The 21220-nt window shown below is 40.4% G+C and overlaps 1 protein-coding gene across 11 annotated transcripts in view; it reads left to right on the forward strand.

Annotated features, from left to right (window-relative positions):
• NRXN1 (neurexin 1) overlaps positions 1 to 21220 on the forward strand; it is a 426871-nt gene that overhangs the window by 371882 nt on the left and 33769 nt on the right. For 2 of the 11 annotated variants that reach the window (XM_027889917.1, XM_027889918.1), the window contains exon 1: positions 487 to 575. The exons of the other annotated variants lie outside the window; for them this stretch is intronic. In XM_027889917.1, the coding sequence (XP_027745718.1) occupies positions 543 to 575 (33 nt within the window). In that variant the 5' untranslated portion in view covers positions 487 to 542. Of the gene's footprint in view, positions 1 to 486; positions 576 to 21220 lie in introns of those variants that run through there. 11 annotated transcript variants of the gene reach the window in all.

Consider the following 21220-nt stretch of genomic DNA (forward strand, 5'->3'; position numbering starts at 1 on the left):
AAACACCCCCCCCCCCACCCACCCCCCTCCCCTACACAGACACGCACACGGACACACACACAGACACACGCAGACACAGAGACACACACAGACACACAGACACAGGCACACACAGATACACACACACACGCCCCTTCCCGCGGGGGATCCGCGCCCCTCCCCGCTCCGTGGGTGCGGGCGGTGCCCGTTCCGTTCCGCGGTGCGGGTGCGGTTCCCGGGTGCGGTTCCCGGTTCCCGGGTGCGGTTCCCGGCTCCCGGTGCGGTTCCCGGGCGCGGCCATTGGCTGTGCGGCGGCGGGCGCTGATAGGCCGTGAGGATGCGCAGGCGATTCATCATCGGCGGGTCCCGCGGAGCGCGCCTGTCACCAGTATTGATTTCAGAGGATGGACTAAATTCCCTAGGATTTCCATTAAGAATTAAGGGCGGGAGGGGTTTTTCTGGGGGAGGGGAGGGTGAGGAGGAAGAAGGAAAGGAGGGAAGGGAAAAAAAAAAAAAGGGGGAAAAAAAAAAAAGCTGTAAGCACGCAGGGTAGCCAGGCAGACATGGATATGAGATGGCACTGTGAAAACTCTCAGGTAGCTTCTTCTCTCACAGCCGATGCAGCGCACAGGCGAAGCACTGCCGCATGCAGGGTTTAAGATACCTTTAGGCTGACAGCAAGGAGGAGAAAGGAAAAAAAAAAAAAAGGCATTTATGCCGATTTACTAAAAATGACTTTTTTTTTTTTAATTAGAATACGTCTCCTTGGAGATTGCATGTCACTAATATTAAGATCAAATTTCTGCACGACATATGTTTTAAATCTAGAAAAGCTTTTAAATGTGTGGTGTGTTTTTTTTTTTTCTTTTCTGCTCCAAGAAAATAATGCTTTGGTACCCAGAGCATGGATGCTGCTGGTCTTTTTCTCATCTGCTTTTTTTAAACAATAGAGCCTTTTTTTTTTTTAGCATGTTTGCTACAAATTGTCTAAAGGAAAGGATAATCGAGAAGAATCAAATAAAAGCATGAATAAAACCTGCTTCAAAAAATTGCCAGGCTGCTTTCTTTTTAATAATCTAGCAATTATTTTGGCTTAAATGATGCTTAAACCCTGACCATGCATGCTTTTCATCTTGGCTTAGAATATGTGTGTACGTGTGTGTGTGTACGTATGTGTGTACTTGTTTTGATTTGATTTTTTTTCAGTGAGCATTTGTACAACGGGAATTCCTGTGAGTTTTATGCATGCTTTGATGAGAAAAACTGCATATAAATGAATGACTGTATCTGATTGACTAATATTTGGTGATATATAATGCAAAGTAGTTTCTTTTTGAAATGAGTTCCTTCTAATCTTTCAGGGGAGGGTAAATCGCTGCATGTTTATGACAATGAAAGTGTCTGTGTATTTTTTAAAGGTTGATTGTTTATTTGCTTGTTTCTAACACCAAAGAGCAAGGGGTTCTATTTATTTATTTATTTATTTATTTATTTATTTATTTATTTGAAATTAACAAACCTCCAAGGCATCTAATTTAAAAGAGCTTTGGTTGCAAAGCTTCCCATATTACCTGAAAACGAGCAGAAAGGTACGTGTCTGTGTGGGAGCGCTCAGCTCCTCTGGGGAGGTTCATGATCTTTTTAGCTTCCTATTCTCCCCAAGAAGAGTTAAAATGCCATGGCACTGTCGCGCCTGCATGCACCATGGGAATTCTGCTGGCAACACCAGAGCTGGCATCAGGTGGGACAGGTGTATCACGATAGCAGGGGAAGACAAAGGTGAGGATGAAGGTTGCCAAAAGAGGTTAAAAGGCTTTTTAAACAAGGAAGCAGCAGCTTCCATCTTTACATAAACCTCCCATCCCCCCCCCCCCCCCCCCCCCCCCCCCACTAGCTTGAAAGGGGAAAAACGTTTTTTGGTACATCAGTTTTCATTCAAATGAATTAGAGGGTAATAAAGTGGGGAGGACAGTTGTTCAATTTTATCCTGGTTTACAGGTTATAACCATTGTGGTGAAAGGAGTTATGGTTTTGGGGGGCTTTTCCATGATTGTCTAAAGGTTGCCTGCTGAACTGGATCTGAGCTATCTTCCCTCCTTTTTATTTATTGCTGTAGTTGTGGGGCTGAAGATCAAACATTACCTTTGGTGTACCGGGTATATTGTGTAATGCTTTTTGCATTTGTTGGCTGGGCTTCCTCAGAGTTCTGCCATTGAATCTTTTAGGTGTTGTATATAGTAGGCATTTAAATCACAGAACATGCCATTCTATGAAGCAGCTCATCTCTTACTGCTCTGAGCTAATTCATATCTGATTTTACTCTTCCCACAGCATCTTAACCCCAAAAAATATTTTGGGCATCTGTTAGAGTTTTCCCATGCCAAATGGTTCTGGCCTGTTGGTATCTTAGGCCACTTCAAGTTCAGGCTGAAAACTTTGTGATTTGAGTTTACCATTCCCAGCTCTCTTCCTAATAGTCCTCCACATCACCTAGGCTTCATGTATAATTTGACACAGCTGACAGCATCCACTTAGAAGAAGCTTAGGGCTGAGCTAGAATGGAAATTGAATTGCATCTCAACTCCCTAATATTAATGATCCTTCCAGGTCAGCAGAGGAGTAATTGCCAGGGCAGCCTGAGGAATTGTCCATTAAACCTGCCTAGATGGTAGCTCACCTGTGGAGAGATGCATCTAGATAGCGTGTATGAAATGAATTCCATTTGCTAAATATAAGGTCTGCTAGAGTTATGAATATCTCAAAAGCCAACAGGTGGTCTCTAGTTTAATACTAAGTAATGTTTCTGGTATTTTAAGATTGCTTATAACTACGGCTTAGCAGAATTGCCTTAGATGTGTCTGAAAAAGCAATTCACAGAGAAGTCCGGTTGGTGGTTGTATCTTGAAGTCAAGCCTGTATTTTTGTAAAGGTATAGTTTGATCTAAAACCTTGTGGCATAAAGCAAGACAAGAAAAGTTCATGTTGTCCATGTTCATTAGTCCTTGAAGTAGCTGCGCATTTAAAATAACCCATTAATCAGTCAAAGTTTGTATACACAACCTGATTAGGTGGGCAGTTGGACCTTTAAATCCAAAATCAATATTCAACAGGAATTCAGAGGAGACAAACAGCCTGAGGACAGTGTTTAAAAACTCAACTGCGCTTTATGTCTAGGAGTAATGCTGATTTAGCAAGAAAACCCAGTCACAGTGCGAGAGGATTTATTTTTTGACCTTGTGCATTTGAGATGACATAGAAAGTTAAGATTTGTCAGCATGGCTTTACTAGCATGAGGAGGAAATGCAGAAGCAGCTCAGCCATCCTGTGTTGCCATTATGGAAGGTACCCACGTGGAGTACCAGAGAACAGGGGTACAAAGAAAAAATTAAAATACAGATGTTTCAAAATGAAAATCCCATTCTTCTGAAGGTGCTCCTTTGCCAGGTTGGTGATTTAACAAAAGTACCATGATGAGGGTACTTTGGTGACACAAATAAGAAAACAATCTAACCTGCTGCAATCCAAATAGAGTATATGCTCTAGGACATCTGGGACCACTGCCTGTTCATCTGTCCTCTCTCTTCTCAGCTATTGAAAATCACGATGTTTGGGGTTTTTTCAACAGCCATGTAAACTATAGCAGCTCCATATCATAAAAGGATTTCCCACTCTGCTGACACCCTTCTGCCTTGGGTCCCCCATTGCCACTGCTTAGAGGAGGTGTTTCTTCTCCTTAGAGGCCATGTCTTCACACTTTTAGAGATGGTGTCACAGCTTTGTTGGGTTGTGTGTGTATACATACTATATACAAAAGAAAGCCTTTCTGAGACTTTCAAAATAAATAGTTGAGGAAAACACCATATTCGGTCTTAGCCAAGGAGAAGCTTTACAGTCAGAACTTGTTGGTGAACAGTGAATGATTTACCTAATGTCTTTGTTGACATCTTCAATAGCTTGAAATATTTAATAATTATTTTAGTTGTGTGTATTGCTGTAAAGTTTGGTCATTCTATGTTACTAATTCTTACTAATTAGCTGGTTTTTTCAGCAGCTAAGTGATGAGCTTTTCTGACACAAAAATTAATTTTACGCTTGTTTTGCACATTCAGCCAGTAGTAATTTTGGATGTCTGGATTTTTTGCTCTCTCTTTGTTGCTTAGATTCCTGACATGGTTTCAGTCCATAGGGTGTTTTGTCCTCCTCTTGCAAGTAGGCTCGGACCAGCAGATCCAGGAAAAGTCTGATAAAAGCATGATAAGTTGCTCTTGAGGGGTAACTTGCAATGTTTTTGTGCACTGGCTTTCTCTTTTTTCCTTGTCTACATCTCAAATGTACTTTATTTTTGCCAGAGGGATGCATAATTAGATTTAGCTATATAATCACATGCAGTTAAATAGGGCTAATCCTTTTTTTTCAGATCATATCTTTCAATCCCTTTTGGGTGAAACTCCAGGTAATGTCTCCAGCCTAAGTACCATATGGAAACGAGATAGAGTAAAGGCCAAGGGCAAAACTTACTGTCAAAAGCTTTTTGAAAGGATATGGGGTAACTGTAAATCAACATGTAGTCGACAAAACCCTCGCAATCCCTCTGCAGAAGTACTTGTCAGGACTGTTTCTTTGCAGCCCACATGCAATAGCTGGTTAGGTTTTGATGGAATCTGCAAAGGAGGTCAAATTGTTGTTCTGTGCCCATACATCCAGATTGCTACTAGCTTTTTCCCCCCTCTAATACTGCATTTGACTGCATTACTAGGGAATGGTAATTCTAGAGGATACATTTTTCTACTAGAGAAGGGGGAAAGTGTGTACAACAACAATAAAAAACAAACAAACAAAACAAAAACAAAACAAAACAAAAACACAGAAAGGACAGGGATTAGAAAGTGTGTTCTGTATGTGCAGGAAATCTGAGCATTGGGGACACATTGATTAGTCCTATGCAGCAGTGTGTCTGGGTTTCCGAAAAAGGTGGACTTAGAGTGAAATTTTAGCATTCTTAAAGTCGGTGGAAGTTTTGTCATTGACTTCAGTGTCACTGATATCCTTGGCAGAGGTCTGAGTAGTACTGAGCATAAAGTCTAAGTATGTAAGGACATATGAATTGATTTCTAAACCTATCTATCTTCTGGATGATTGTTGCTAGAAGTATATCAGAACATAAGTGGGAAATGAGCAAGATGGTATTTTCACCAAAGTGATTAATTTCAAATTCCATCTCATGAACTAAGTGATTCCTTGCCAGTAAAGAGCTGGGAAGTTTTCAGGTGGTAAGGCATTTCTCATGCTGAGAGTCTGTAATGTCTAGGACCTTGGAACACTCTGGTTTGAGTCGAGCCATATGTTTTTTGGCAGAAATCCAGGAGTGAATATAGTAAGCTGTGGACTTTAGCACAGAGTAAATTGCACTTCTTGGCCACAATAATGTTAGAATCTTGTTTGCTGGTTTCTCTAAATTGGCTGTGGTATGGCTTCAAACCGATAAAAATGAAATTACATGAAATTAAGACTTAATTTTTTTCCCCCTAAGTTTCCACAAGTTTTGTAAATTTATTTTCTTTTTTTTTTAGTTCTTCTGATTTCTTTTATTCTCTTTCTTATCTATTTCAAAACTCCCTTGCTAGTTCACTCTCATTTTGAAGCTATACCACTATGTATGCTGTTACATTTTTCCATACTGGAGGCTGAGGGAAGTACTTTGACTTTCTGTGATGGTGTTTAATGCTGCTCCACCTTAGTCATTCAGGGGTTTTGTTGGACTTCCAAAATTTTTCTATGGGGTTATTTGAACTATTAACCAAATACATTAAGTGAGCAAAGTTGGTGAGCAAGTTCAGTGTCAGAAAAAGGGTGATTAGAGTCTGGGTCTGTGTCTCTGCACTATGACTGCTACCAATTCTTACACCTTCCTCAAAGCAGAATGTACACCTGGGGCACAACTGCACCAAAGAGGTGGAGAATGGCTTTGTTTTCACCTTCTTTATCATGCATGACCAAAGGACCTTTAAAAAAGGTGGTTCCCAGAGAGTACACAGGAAATGAGCAAATATACGTTATTTGTGTAGAGTAAGTTGCACAGTAGGAGCAAAAATGAAGTTCATATGGCCCTTGGAAGTAAAGCATATTTTTGAGTTCCCCATTGATGTTAGAATTACTTAATAACAGGGATATGACAGTGAATGAAAAGTCAAAATTTTACTTTACGTATAACACAGGTATATTCAATAGTGGTATTAAGTATCATTAATGCACCAATGTTGGGGAAGCTGAGGAATGAGTACATGGACAAAGTACAAACCTCTGCCGTGTTTTAGAGCAGCGAGGAAGGGGTGGGGGACGGCTTAGCCAAAATCACAGCGGGTCCATAAAAATATCCCTTCCGGTGAGCTCCACTGCCAAATGCAAATATGTTCAGTGTGGTTGATGTCAATGTCAACCACCGTAGCCTGGGCAAGCTCACTTCCCCTGGCCCATGCCAACTTCACGGTGCTTTGCAAAGCCAAGCTAAAAAATGTAGCCTGTGATTTCATAGAGGATGTCCATCTGCACCGAACAGCCTGAGCAGCCCCGGGCCCTCGCCAACAACTGCGTCTGCGGAACTGCCACATCCCACGTGAGCATCAGTGACCGATTTCAGCACATGGTGCATCAGTGCCAGAAATAACTCTCCTCTTGTCCTAGGCATAAAGGGCACAATGCTAGGGTACTACACCCTTATTCATCTTTAATCTTAGCCCTGAGAAACACAGTTTGCATCCCTTAAATGAGTTTAAACTCAGTCTGGACCAGTGGAATATCTCTGCAGGAGTCCCCTAGTGTGTTCAGCACATGTTGGATTATAGTTGCCTCATTCAGTTTTGGTTAGGAAGAGACTTTACAGGAGAGCCGTTATGTTACTCCTCTTCCTATCTATGGAATTTTTTTCCAGCTAGCTAAACAGAGAGTAAGATGTTTCTGCTAACTCTTGTGGGGGTCAGGGTGCATGAAATAGCTAAGAGAGAATCAGCATAATTTCTTTCTTTCTGCCTGTATCCTAATTTCTAGATTGCCAGTTGCACCATTTTTGCCTAGAGGCATGAACAAAGACACCACGCTTTTCCATAAGCCACGCTGACAATTGTCATCTTTACCAGCCCTGACTCTGCAGCTTTACCTGTACAGCAAATTTCTATTGCTACATATTTCCCCTGTCTACAGGGAATATATAGGGAATAACACAAGCAAAGCGATAGCGGAGACATCTGAAAAGGCTGCAAAGGCGACCTTTGCAAAATACTCCTTCAGGGTTACTGGGGAGGACATATGAGGCAGAAGGGATACAGACTGACATTCAAATCTCACTGTTTTTGTGCACCAGACAGTTACAAAAGAAATAATAGCAACTTTTAAGCCCATAGGAATGTATCTGTCACTTTGTCTAATCTTTGCTTTCTGGCAGCCTAAAATAGGCGACTGAGATGGTAACCTAGTCCTGAAAAAGTCTGAGACAATTTTCTTGTGTACAAGCTGTCTGTAATACCTGTTCCCCATTGCTATATAGGTGATATATCTGAACCAGGAATGGGCAGCATCTTTTATGACAGTGGGAGCATTCTTCCAGTGTGCAGCCACTGCAAGATGAGGAGCTCTGGCAGCTGATCCGTGACCCTTGCTCCTGCCTTGCATTGTGCCAGGACTGACTTGACTGCTCTAGTAGACTTTGAATTATTCTTTTTATAGTCCGGTATCCAGACGACTTCAAGGATTAAAGTCAGCTTTTCAACTGCAGGTATTGTTGTACTCTGAAATAGGAAAACTGAAAGTAACCTGAGTAAATAATCTAAAAATATAGTGGGAAAGTGATTACTTCCCATTGGAAACCTACCTCAACTGTAATTCACTTCAATTCCAAGAGAAGATTCTCATTTATTTGTGATTAATTAGACAAAACCATCTTGAGAGTACTAAATAATAGGATGACTCCAGAAAATAACATTATTCCCCTTGAATGAACTATAAGCAGCTTCAGTTGTTTATCAGACTATCAGTGCATGGCATATGCCTGTACTACTGCTGAGTGATAGAGAGCAAAATGGAAAGATGTTGCCTTAGCCTTGTTGATAACCAGAGTAAGAGCAGATGAAGCTCTGAAAAATATTAGTTAAACAATGTTCTCACAGTGTGGAAACTGATGTTATGTAGAGCCTGAATCTTTCTTAGCTAAAGGCTTGGCCCTGTGAATCCTGTTCTTTCTGGCCTCACTTCCTTGCCCAGTAAGTCTTCAAGTCTGGGATTATCTGTATTTATACCTTGAATGTAGTAAATCCCATTCCTTTGTGTATTTCTGGGAACCTAAGTTCCTCATTCATTTATGAATATGCCAGATAATTTATAGGTTTTAACTGAATTTGAGAATCCAAGCAAAAAATTAACATAAAAGATATAAATCCCATTATTCTGCCAATTTGGAGAAAGTTTGAATCACTGCTAAACTAACAAAATTTGTATTAGTGCTGATAACTAGGCAGAGGGGGGTGGTGGAGGGATATTCTTGGAAGCAAAGAAAAGGAGGAATATCCTGCGACCCTTGCAAAATAATTGGGAGTGGGGATTAAGGAAACTACCACATGTTCTATATGTCCTGGATTTGTCTCTGCCCTCCAAGGATGGTCCTGTAAGTTGCACACAGGTGCCAAATATGGTCCTCAGAACTGTGGCAATTAGTGAGCTCAGCAGTCAAAAGAAGCCTGAGGTTTTTATCTTCTTGTTTGTAAATTCATGTTGACATATTGGAAATGTTAGTAGCTGCATAAATTGCTGAATCTGATTTCCATGTAAGGTGTTCTGGCTCTGGAATACTGGAAAAGGTGCTCTGTTCAGCAGGCACTTTCAGTTTCTAAAAACCAAAGAGGAATTTCAGCAGGGAACACTACGATAGCACATGCACAGGGGTGTCACCTGCAATCAAACCGCTGATGCTCTGCCTTGTGCTGGTGGCCTGATTTCGGGCTGCCAGCGTGGTGTGTGTGCCCAGTCCATGATCTCTCCATCTGAGGAAACCAGCCAGGTCTGGATGCTGAATGGAGCAAAACACTGGCTTCATTCCAAGGATCTCTAATTTTATTAGATTGTCTATATGAAGCAGGTGGCTACTGAGTACCAGATACATTTTAAGAGCTGAGATTGTAGTCTTTATCAGGGAAGTTTTGTTTATCTCGCACTGCAGAGGTCAGATCAGGGGAAACAGTGGTGCTCTCCTTACCATCAATTTCATGCCTATTAAAATCTCAAAATAAGAGTCCTGTAACTGGCTCTGCTGCCCTTGTTAGTGCAGTCTCTTCTTCATTTTATTTTTTTTACTTCATTTACAGTTGAAGAATGAGTGTTATACTCTCATTTCAGAACCAGCATCCCCCTGAAATTTTTTGGGATCAATACTTGTTTCTTATATCTGTTGTTTCTTTCTGGCTTCCTAAAATCAGCTAAGGGTCATTGCATCTGCCCTTGCTCCGTACCTGGTCCTCTGGCACTGCACATTGTGCCAGTAGTCCCACTTAGAGCCATATCAGTATAAAGGGAATAGGAACTTGGTGCAAGAGCTTTCTTTCAGTATATTTTTAAAATAGAGCATCCAGTGCTCTCTCTATATATACATCTGCCTGCCACCAGGATCTTGCAAGCCTGCCGGCTTTGATTCCTGCCTTTGCACGTCGTGCCCATGAAGAAGACACCCTTCCCAAGGTCGCACACCAGTGTGCTTTTATGCTCAGAAAACTGATGAAGGGTTATTCAGAACAACAAAGTGAAAAGTCTCTGAAAGGATTTGTCCCTCAGCAGGTACTTTGAATCTTGCATGCAGCTGTGGGCTACAGCTGTGGAAGTCACAGAGTTATAAATTAGCGTTGTGGGGACAGCTAATTGGCAGCTTCTCTTTCAGAACAAGACCCTTTTGTGCAGTGAGTATGTGTGTGCGTATTTTCGTGCTCAGGTGGAGTTGTAAAAATATTTGATACTTTTTTTCCCATTTTTCCTGCAGTGATTCAGCTGTGCAGGACAGCTTATGTATTTGAGAATGATCACAGAGAGCTTTCAGCCCTGATACAAAGGGAAAAGAATGCAGTGGAGTAATCACATTTCAGGCAGAGAATCTTCTTTGGACAGACATGCTACCCCAAACTTCTCAGTTGATACCATTCTCAAGAGCACTTGAACATAGTAAACACTGATTAGTGAACTGGAGGTAGTGGAAAGAAGGATTAATTAAATTGTAGAACATTATAATATTTATTATATGAGTTGATGATCAAGAAACCAGTCTTGGAAACTCCTGTAGCCCCTTTAAAAAAAGGTAACCTAAGAAGACTAGGGCATCTTAACCTTCCAGAAAGAGAAAACAAATCTCTTCAGACACTGTACAGTTGATTCTTGTAGAATTCTGAGGCAGGAGAAGGATACCAAAATACCACTGCCAAAGAGTGAGATGGATGCACAGTGAGAGGATTCAGGCTGCAGTGGGCAACAGGGAAGTTTTATTTTCTTCATGTTCTACATTTATGAAAAATTCAGTTCCAGCAAGAGCTGAATAGAGGGTAGGTGCAGGCAGGCTTTGACCCCATGGATTACACCACTCATTCCTTGACACTTACTGTCCATCTCTGTATCACAATGAAATTTGCCAAAATGCAGGATTAAACAGAGAAGCACTTTGTGGCAGTCTGCAAAGTGCCAAAGTAGTGTATTTATCCCTGAGAAGAACTGTAGTGAAGCTGGAGAAGATTGTTAAATACTGTTAGTGTTTTCCCAAAGCCGTAACAAGAAAGAATATACGCAAGTGCGAATTGGACTGGTTTGGGGAGGAGTGAAAGCAGCCTGGTGAACTGGTAATCAGCTGAGTCTGCAGTTGGTTGATGCCAAACTTCGCCAGAGAACACAAAGGCAGGAAGAGGTGGGATTGTTTTATCTGGCATTTATGTGTCAGCTGATAAGGTAGCAAAGATTCTTGATGGGATATATCTCAAAAAATTGAAGTTTCCTGCCTGTGAACAAATGGGCAGCAGAAGAGGACAGTTTGCTATCAGACCTGAGCATGGAAAAGCCTGAGGAATATCAAGCTTAAAATAAAGCAACTGAGATCCAAAGTTTTCAATATCAAGATATCCATTCAGTGAGAGAACTGAAAAGATGATGCTCAATAAAAGTAGTTTCTCTTATACGTACATGTATTTCAACCAACCTTTAGAAGATGTTTAGATGCATTAGAAACTCTTTTCTGTGTGTGGCTTTTGAGATGCATCAATTAACATAAGGCATTGAGGGAGAGAAAGTTTGGGGATATTTAAAAGAAGTCAGGTTTTAACCAAGTTTAATGAAATAAATTTAAAAAATAAAAATCACTTCCACTTTGCTCACCTAGTGTAGCTGTTAGGAACTGTTTATATTAAATGTGAAAATTATGTGAGAATACCTGGGCGAGGTCACATTTTGAAATGTGTGTTGATAAGATGGTTGGGCACAATGACACAAAAAAAGCAACTGCCAAGAAAGAGGAGTGGGTCTTTGCACGTATTCTGGAATCCACATCTATGCTAAACCAACAACAGGATTCAAATTGAATTGGGAGGCAGATACTGGTGCAGGTCAGAGAGCTCTCCAGCATCAGTGTGGCATTAAATACCAAAGTCCTATACTGAGAAGAAAAATACTCTTCCCATCCTCTCCTTGGAGAAGTTACAGGTGAGCATTTGCTTGCCTAGATCATTTTTTATTGCCTATTTGCTTTTAGGTAGAGAGAAGGTCTTAATGGGTACAAATACTGGACAGCAAACAAATTTAGCCTTGCTATTTCTAAACTTATTCATAGTTCCCTAAGTTGAGAACATAAGACTAAAAAAGAATTTCTGCATCGTAAAGTCCAGTCTGTTTCCAAAGCTCTCCTCTAGCATTACAGTTTTAGATGGACCTTTATGCAGTAGAAATGTATTAAAAGGCTTTAGGCAGAAAAAATGCCCAGCAGTGCAAGTTTAGATCCTTAAATTAGTTGTTTAGGAATGCTGAACAGTGAACTTATTTTTCTGTTTTATTTTTCTGTCATTTTCACTGGGCAATGTTTTAATATAGAGAGACCTGAACAAATTACAAGTCTACAGCATAAGCATAAACATAGTTATATACTGTAATGAGAATTTGTGTTACTGGTTCCTGACAGAGCCTAAAGTAGATTATTGTTATTGGACATTTTTCAGATGTTCTTGCCTGACACCAGCAGTTTTCAGGTCACCAAAGCATTGGTGTTTTTTAAAAGTCATCACCATTTTGTGTTTGTTATGAGAGTATAACATTTTGGGGGGAGGGGTTAGAAAGCCTACACAATGCATTCTGATTCTGCATGTCTATGTTTCAAAATGTTTACCAAGAACGTTTGACCCTGACAATGTCTGATGACCTCTGGGCTGGCCTTTCACAGTCATGCTAAGGAGGAAATCCATTAGCTGAGAAATATTTCTGTACATGAACCAAAGTAGCCTGTTAGCAACAATGCATTTATTTAAGAAGACAATAGTAATAGTGGAAAAACTAATGATATAATCCTAGTCCAGGGGCTCCTCTCTTAATGATCTGAACTTCTGCAGAGCCTTTAGCAAAACCAGAGGCTTGTAGATACATTGGTCTTTATCCAAGCAAAATTCCCTCTGGTGGCAGTGGGGGTAATGCCTGGTAAGACCCAAAGATTCATTTTGTGCAATTACACCAGTGGACTTCATCCTTGCTTATAAAACCTTCTGCTAGATCCAGTTGACATGGGAGGGGAGCAGAAGTGGGAGATGAATTTAAAGAGCAGTTAGGGGAAGAATTTGCTTGTAAAGCAATTCGGTCTTTCCTGTTTGATTTTGAAATTGTTTTAATTATCTTTCACTTAAGCATGTTGAACCTTTAATGCAAATAAAAAATTAGATGCTGCCATTAAAGAGGAAAGAGCACTCATTACAAAGAGCAGGCTTGGATGCAGGAGTTGGTGCGCAGTGCTGAAGCCACATTTGTCTTTCAGGGAGTCGACTAAAGTGGCTCTTGCATGGATATCTGTACGTTTTATTCCTTTATCTCCTTTCTTTTTTTAAATGCCTTTGTGCTTTAGTATCTCTTCTTTGATGAACAGCAAAAGTGGCATGGGTCAAATATACGAATTCATATTTGGTTAAAATCCGTAATATCTTCAATTCCTAATATAGTTTAGCCCCCAACTGGTATGGCTTTAGGTGTTGGCACTTCTGAAATTGCACTGGATTTCTGTGGGAAAGGAGAAGTCCAAAAATGGCAACAAAATGCAAGTTCCTGTTTTATCTAAATGTCTTTATACTTTGGTTCTCCACAGGATAAATTATGGCACGAAATATTGATTTGTTTCAAGACATGGTTCCGTAGCTTATTTGCTTAACTTCTGCAGTATTCTAATGGAAATCCAATTTGATTTTGACAGGTTAGGGCTGTAGTTTTAAAGGCGAAGTGGCAGATTTGCAGATAGTGATTCCTTGAAGAGTGATTATAGAGACAGTAGCTTATATAATTACTGCATTATATGTATGTTACCAGTGTTACATGACATTAGAATCAGTCGTTAATCCATTCATATTATCCCCAGTAGCTAAAAAGTCTGGGAATGAGAAAAGTAGAGCAACTACCATGAGAAATAGAATGTGTTCTCAAAGGAGATCTGGATTGCTTAAGAAAATGAGGTACCATGTCTGAAAAGATTTCGTGCATGTATTTCAGAGATTCTGTCATTCCACTTTGCAGATAATGTTCTTATCTAGAGTAATTAGGGCTATTTGTTGCTTGCATGGTTCTGTTTTAATGCTGAGCAGCTGCTGCTGTCACAAAAGTACTTTTTCTCTTGGGTATACCCAGTGCTGGCCGCAGCTCTCAGCTGTGCACTGAAGCATTGCAGCTCTTGCTTCTCTAAGCTAAAGTGTCTCTCTTACCAGATTAGGCAGAGCAGAAGGGGCTAAAAATAAAGGGTCTTGGAGTCATGGGTTATTGCCCATGGAAAAAGAAGCAAGAAGATGTAAATTAGTTTTATTTTGCAAAACATAAGGATGCATAAGTGGGAGAAAGGGTTGATCTAAATGCTTGGACTTTGGACAGAAATAATGAGCTTCCTGAATCTGTAGTGCTTCTAAATGTTTATAGTTCCTGGCAAGTAAAATCTGGAGTGTTAAAACCATTGCATGCAGTGCATGGCATCTCCAGAACTATGTCCTTCTTGTTGTGGGACAGGCAGTGAAGACTTTAAAGGTAAGACCCAATCTGAAGCTGAATACAACTGTTTACCATTCTTAGAACTGGCACTTTAATGCAGTTTTGAGTCATGCAGCAGTGACCTAAGTGAAAGCAGCTGCAAAACAGTGATTGTATCTCTCTAAACATTATGAACTGCATGGATTAAACAGAATCTCCCCGAAACACACACGTGCTCAGTCTGCCTATTTTCTAGTTCACTGTGTACGAGAGAAGAATTAAATATTTAGTCACTTTCCTCTTCTGTAGGTAAGATTACGCTTTCTTTTAAATTATTCTTTTTTAATTAGGGGTTCAGGTGCTAGAAAAACATAGTGAGTTCAAAGCTTTATCTGCAAGGCTAAGCATTTGCTGTGCTGGCAAATGCTGTCGCTTGGACAGGTTATTGTTTGAACCGAGCAAGTTTCAACCACTGTTAATTAGCTTTTTAACTTTTCTCTTTTTTTCTTCTTTTTTTTTCTTTTCTGTTTCACAATAATTTTTCTGGTGTTTGCTCGATGCTTTACCACATAAAGTAAACATTAATCTCAATTAAAATTCCTATATTCATCAAGCAGAAATTCTCAGTTGTATTCAGTGCCATTACATGAGATGGATGCATTATATGCCTACAGACAGTGGACAGTGGGCTTTTGTCTAGTCTCTTGAATACAGTGACATATGCTACAAGAGATGTGCTTGTGAATAAAATATTCTAGTGAGCTGATTGCTGGTGTGCTCAGATTAGGTATGTTGTGTAATATTAAGGCGTGTCCTCAACATATGGAGCGTGTTTTCTGGAAAGCACTGTAGAGCCTGAGAAATAGTGTAGAGCCAGACTCAGCCCACTGCAGTCTGGATGCAGTAATAGCTGGTGCCGTGGTGTGTTTTATGTGAACCCCCACTGAGAGGGAAAAACCCGAGTCCCAGGAGAGGATCTGCATATCATGGAGGAATTCATTATCTTGAAAACAAAAAAGGTACAATAATAGTAAGGTAAGGTTTTGTAATTTTACCACATTACAGAGGAGAATGAACACCTCAGCATCCATAATAAAAGAACTGGGAATTGTAGTGATCCTGGTCTTGCAGGCAAGGGTTCCCAAAGAGCAGACACTTGTGGCAGTGAGGGAGCAATGCTCCCTCCCCTCACCGTTATGGTGTCAAAGTGCTGGCTCTTGTTCACCATTTGCAGTTGGGAAATTCAGTTGGACAAAAATATGTAGAAGCAGTGGCTGATTCTTGGTGCTTCACTGGAAACACACCCAGTGAACGTAGTCATGGCAGGGGCTGGTCCGACAGGGACAGTCGGGTGGGGCAGAGCTGTGTGTGTCTCTGCCTGTCTCCGTTGCTGGTGTGAAACCTGGCACCAGGTTTCCCTGGAGAATTCATGCATCTCTGTGTGCAGTGAGAACGTGTTTGTCACTGCCTTATTTGCCAGGAAAGAGGGCTGCCTTGCCATTTGCATTATGGAGAAGAGCCCTGGCTCATTTATATGCAGGCAGCCAAGCCTAGGGATTTTTCAGCATCCCACGAAGTCACACTGGGGGATGCCTGGCCCAAAACAGCATCTCTGCATTTCATACTGAAGCTTGACCAGAAGTATGGGACGTGTCACACAAAGAGTAATTAAATTTGTTTTCAAATAAAAGATAGATAGGCAGAAAGACACAAACTTGTTCACCTGGGTCCTCCGAATGTTTTTGGAGTGCAGCTTTTGCTGTGGAATCTTGAAGAAGAAAAAATTATGTAACTATGTCTGTTCAGTGATCTGAATTATTCATTTGAAATGAAAATATTTTATAATCATATGTCAGAAAATAAGTGTGATTTCTAGGCAACTATGCCTAATAAGAACCCTGTGGTGTGAAATCTAGTCCATGGCTGCTAAATAGTTCTCCATCTTAAAGCTGTGCTGGGCTATGTGTATTTTTAGGCATTCTATCAATAAATATTTTATAAAGTGCTGCAGACAGTCAAGGGAGGAAATATTCTGTTGCAGAGGAATCCAATTCCAGGTTCCCCATAAAATGATGTGGTTTATAGGGTTTGATATCAGATACAAAAACAAGGATGTTGTATAAAATGCATCAGATGTTATCACTGAAGAAACCCCACAGTGTTGTGAATAATTTGTGATCCTTCAAAGAAAACTAGAAGGGCTCTAAGCAAACCATCTAGTGATAAATATCAATCTACATGTGTTCCTATATTGATGAAAAAAGCTATTCCTTACTTTTATTAACAACAAGGTCAGATTGGTAGTAAAGGAAGGGAAGACAAATGGTCTTTATTGATACTTACACTACATGTTTAATGGAGAATAAATTTTGCACTATGACTGCATATGCTGTTGAGAAAAGTCTGCCATCTCCAAGCCAGCATTTGGGGATTATAATCACTTCTTGGAGGCTTTGCTCTGGCATTTCCAGAACTCCTGATTTGCAGCATTGTGCGGTGGTGGCACTTGCTGTATGTACATTTTCTGTGTACGTGAGAACCACTTAATGCTCAGTCTGCTCCTGTTAAATTGATGCAGGGGATAACAGCCTTCCTGAAGTACAAATTGACGTGTACAGCTGAGATTTAGCTATTAGCATAATCTTATAATGGCAGATTTAACTTTCAGAGCAGAATGACTGTAAACACCCCTTCTGCCAGCGTTTCACAGCCCCATTAAGCTGAAGAAACAGCCGGTCATGGAGGAGAAATGGCAGTAGGTGTGGTGGTGGGGTGGTGTCGTGCTTCCTGCTTACAAGCAGATGGGAGCCACTGGCTGGGAGCCCTGTCCTACCTATAGGAAGCAAAATACTTATTCTTCTCTACTTATCCACTTGGAGACTATCAGCCATCCCTTCTTCGTGGTGGGTTAATGCCCACCTTTTCCTTTAGGTACTTTCCATGTAAAGCCACCTTGACATTTTCAATCAAAACTGAGCCACGAGTGCGGAAGTTTTTAGGAGGAAGAAACCGGCCGTTCCCTCTTTGTCCTGCTGTTTTATTTGTAAGCTGTTGCCTAAAGCTGCAAGTGCAGAGCTATGCATGCCAAGGTGGTAATTTCTCCTGAAGGAAATCCATAACCACAAAAGGATTTAATACTGCAGGGAAGGCTTTCATTTCCTTTGTTTTCCATTGCTAAATCCCATATGAATTAGGAAAATAGCAGCCATCTAATGGAAAATGTGTGCTTCCCTTTGCCATCCTAGAAAACAGGGATTTTCTGAGTTCTGTGTTGTTTTAAAATGCTAGGATTGGGGACATTTGGAGATTTTGTGCATTTACAAGGGAATGGTAGAATAAGAGGGGGCATGACATTAGGCTTTTGCTTGGGTCTACAGTACTACAGCTACCTGGCATTGTGACTAAAAAGAAAATGGGAGCCAAGTTTCAAGACTGCAGAAGAAAGAATTACTCTGTGTCAGGATGTCCTGTCCTTACAGGGTGGGAGTTACAGATGAGTTTCCTAGACATCTTTTCCCCAGTCAGTAAAGCCCCTGGGACTATAGATGTCCACATTTCTGTCACCTGTCAAGAGAACGTACTTTTAAATGTCGACCTCATTCTCTCCTGATCTATTTTTAATGTGGAGAATTGGGTAGGGAAGCTAAAGAGCAGCTCTACGCACATCTAATTATTGAAATCAGTTACCACTTGTTTTATTGTTTGGAATTTTGAAAAAGAAAATAAAAAGAAAGGCAAGGGTTGACAGGGTAGCCTGTATGCTCTGAAAACAAAGCAGGTACTTCCAGACTGAGCATTAGCATGTGTCAAGTGTGTTTTAGAAAATGCCTTTGTTCTTATTACCTGTAAAAATACTACAGGGAGTGACAAGCATACTCCACACAGTGATGGATGAGGTTAAGAAGTGTGACTTTTGCATGTTCAAAAGGGCTCATGAATTTTATTTAAAGAAAAAAATTAAAGATAAATGATTGCTTTGCTCAAAAAGCACACAGTTAGACATAGGTTTTTTTCCTAGGATTTTCATCCTCCCAAATATCTGAGTTTAATTTGCATAAGGAGATATTTCAGACCTACTTTAATTCAGAGGTTGCTGCAGAACAAGGCTGGAAAGAACAAAGGAGGGAGGCTGCAACATTTTCAGTATGCTGAAGCAAAATATTAAGACATGCTGAAATGTTAAGTCGATAGGCTGGAGATACTCAGAAGGAAATCTTAAGGAACTGCCTCACTTTGTATCTGATGTAGTTTAGTGAGAGGCTCTCATTTTGGTAAACAAATGCAGAACACGGCCAGGTCCTCTGTGGCCTTGTTTTATGTAGGGCACTCAGTTTGTACCATGATGGATCTTTTATTACCAAAGAATTCATTGTGAAATTAAACATCATGCCCTCCTAGGATCCATCCTGTTCTGGCTGCTGAAGTAGTTTTAAAGCATAAGATCAATTAATAAAATTAATTGGAGATTAAAGAACTGTAGATTGAAGAAAGCGCTTATAGTTGGCTGAGTATGTGACTTGAGCACCTCGGAGAGTCTGGTCTGCAAAAGTGGTTTGTCCATTGCCTGTGAGTTTTCTGTCCACAGATTGCTTTGCTAAACTGAACTAGCTTCAAACCTAAACCCTCCCAAAGTATGGGATACCTTGGCTCTTAGATTTTGATTTGAGGCCTGATGCTGCATGGTAATATCACAAGCATCACGCACAATATCATAAGTGTTGCACAATTGCATTTATTTTTAATGAATGTAGCCAGGAAAATTTATTTTAGCTGAGCAATGAAGTATTATTAAATGGACAAAATACATGCAAGGGTGATTCAGTTATTTCCGCTTTATCTGCTGCTTGGGCTTTTGAGAATACCTGAACACATTGCATTTTCACACCCATAATTTATGCTGAATAGTTATAAAATTTTGTCTCGATCTAAGTTTTACTTCCTTTGCTTCCAAATATTAATCTGATCTTAAATAACCGCTATTCAAAGCAGAGCCCATTTCAATAACATATTATGTACAATAATTCAGGAAATGTAATTGGTTGCTTTTAGAAGATATTTATATGACTTTGACTTCACGGAAAAGAGGAGCTGAAATATCTAACTGAATGCATAATTATGAAGGGTTTTTCTGAACATGATTAAATATTTGTAACAAAACTATTCTTCCATTCCTAGTTATTGGAATTACATCATTGTAAGCAATTTACAAATCTTATTAGGACACAATAAGCACCAGGCAGTTTATATTCTGGCTACGAACAGCATGCATGAGCTGAGCAGTAGGCTTGAGAGCTAAGCTGCTACTGATGCACATTCCCACAAATAATTGCTATAGCAACATTGTCATAATGTCTGAGATCTGCCTCCCTCGGCTTCACACATGAAGTTTTCTTTATGGTGAAACAAAATGCCTTCTCAAGTTGAAAATACTGTGTAATGGTGAGGGTATTGATGGCTTTTGCCTTTTTTATTTTTTCTTCAAGTAATTAAATTTAAAATGTTGAGAAGCATAATGGAACATTAGGGGAAATCGTTTGCTGTCATAATGTCCATTTATCATGAAATTTGACATTATGTGCTTCCTTCCATACAATTAATCTCTGCAAATTGGTGTGATCAGGTGAAGAAATTCTCTGTGGGCAGTCTCACCTTACTTGTGGAGTTTTTTCTTCGCCTGAGCGCTTAGATGTTACATTTATGTTCTGTAAAAATCAATCAAAATAAGGTTTCAGAGTTGCTAGTTCTTTCATTTCAAATTGCTGCAAATTGTGATATAGGTGTGTTAGGAACTCTTTGATTTAAAGCACTTAAATACAGTGTTGCATACAAACCAGCTTCCTTGAGGGGCCCTAATAATGCAACTTGCACTTATGCAATGATTGTGGCCAAATTCTGGATCCCAATTTCTGCTTTGAGCTGGTCGATAAAACTAGCAAGGGATGCCCCAAATGGCAAAGGGTGCATCACAGAGTAGCCAAGGAGTACTCCGCCGTTTGGTGTCATATTGTAAAATGTTCATACACACCTGAGGACTATTTTTGCTTCTTGATAGCTGATCCAGGAGGAGAGGGGTTGAGCGGTGCTTTGCAGGCAGCTCCTGCATTCCTGTCCCTTCCAAGCAGCTCAAAATCTGTTCCTCTGCGCTGAAGTTTATTACAGATATTAAAGTCTGTGATACATTGGTAACATTAAATGAAGAGTGTTACTCCATTATCATCATGATGAACAGAGAGCAACAGATGAAATCATTTCACCTGTGGTCCTAGACTAATGCAGTGAAGTCTGAACAATGACTGCAAAAGGCAGAGCACTGAGGGCAACAGAGGACTTCGATCATCCAAGCAGGCTAATTAGAAATCTTTCAGCAGGGAGACAAAGGTGAGCAGAGGTTATAAAAAATAGATTTTGCAGTGATATTAGGGAGAAGAGAGACGTCCCACGCTCCAAAGGACAGACCTCAGGAGAACAGCAGAGGAGGAGGAGGTTGGGTCTCTTATGTGAGACCTCAGAATACTAAAGATGTGAGAAATCAATGATGGGCGATGCGTGAAGGTAGTTTTACAGCTTTGTTCAGATCTAAGGAATCTGGGGAATCTAAGATATCAGGAGAGTCTAGTGATTGCATATTTTTGGAAACATGTTAAGAAAAAAAAAGGGGGAAGAAATTAAAAAACACCTCTGTGTATTAAGGTGCTGTGCTACACTGCTGGAAGGAGACAGTATTGAAGCTTCCTCAGACTCAAAAGCTACAGACTTGAATGTGACTCTTCGACTGCTCTCCAGCAGGAGGAATTCACGGCCTGCTGACGGTGATAAACTGCATGGACACCTGATGTAGAAGCAGTGGGAGAAGGACTGAATATTCTTCTTTAATTCAGATTTTTCTCACTTTAGTTTGCATTGTTTTCGATGCACAGTACATAACTGTTAGAGGGAAGAGAGCTGAATCTGAGGAGCTGAGGTGTGGTGGAGTTTGCTGTGCGGGCAGACACATGGAACATGTGTGAGTGTAACAGCTTGTTCCTGTGAA

This window comes from Empidonax traillii, unplaced genomic scaffold, assembly GCF_003031625.1.
Source record: "Empidonax traillii isolate 1590-97213 ecotype Southwest subspecies unplaced genomic scaffold, ASM303162v1 scaffold275:size1536655, whole genome shotgun sequence".
Lineage (NCBI taxonomy): Eukaryota > Metazoa > Chordata > Aves > Passeriformes > Tyrannidae > Empidonax > Empidonax traillii.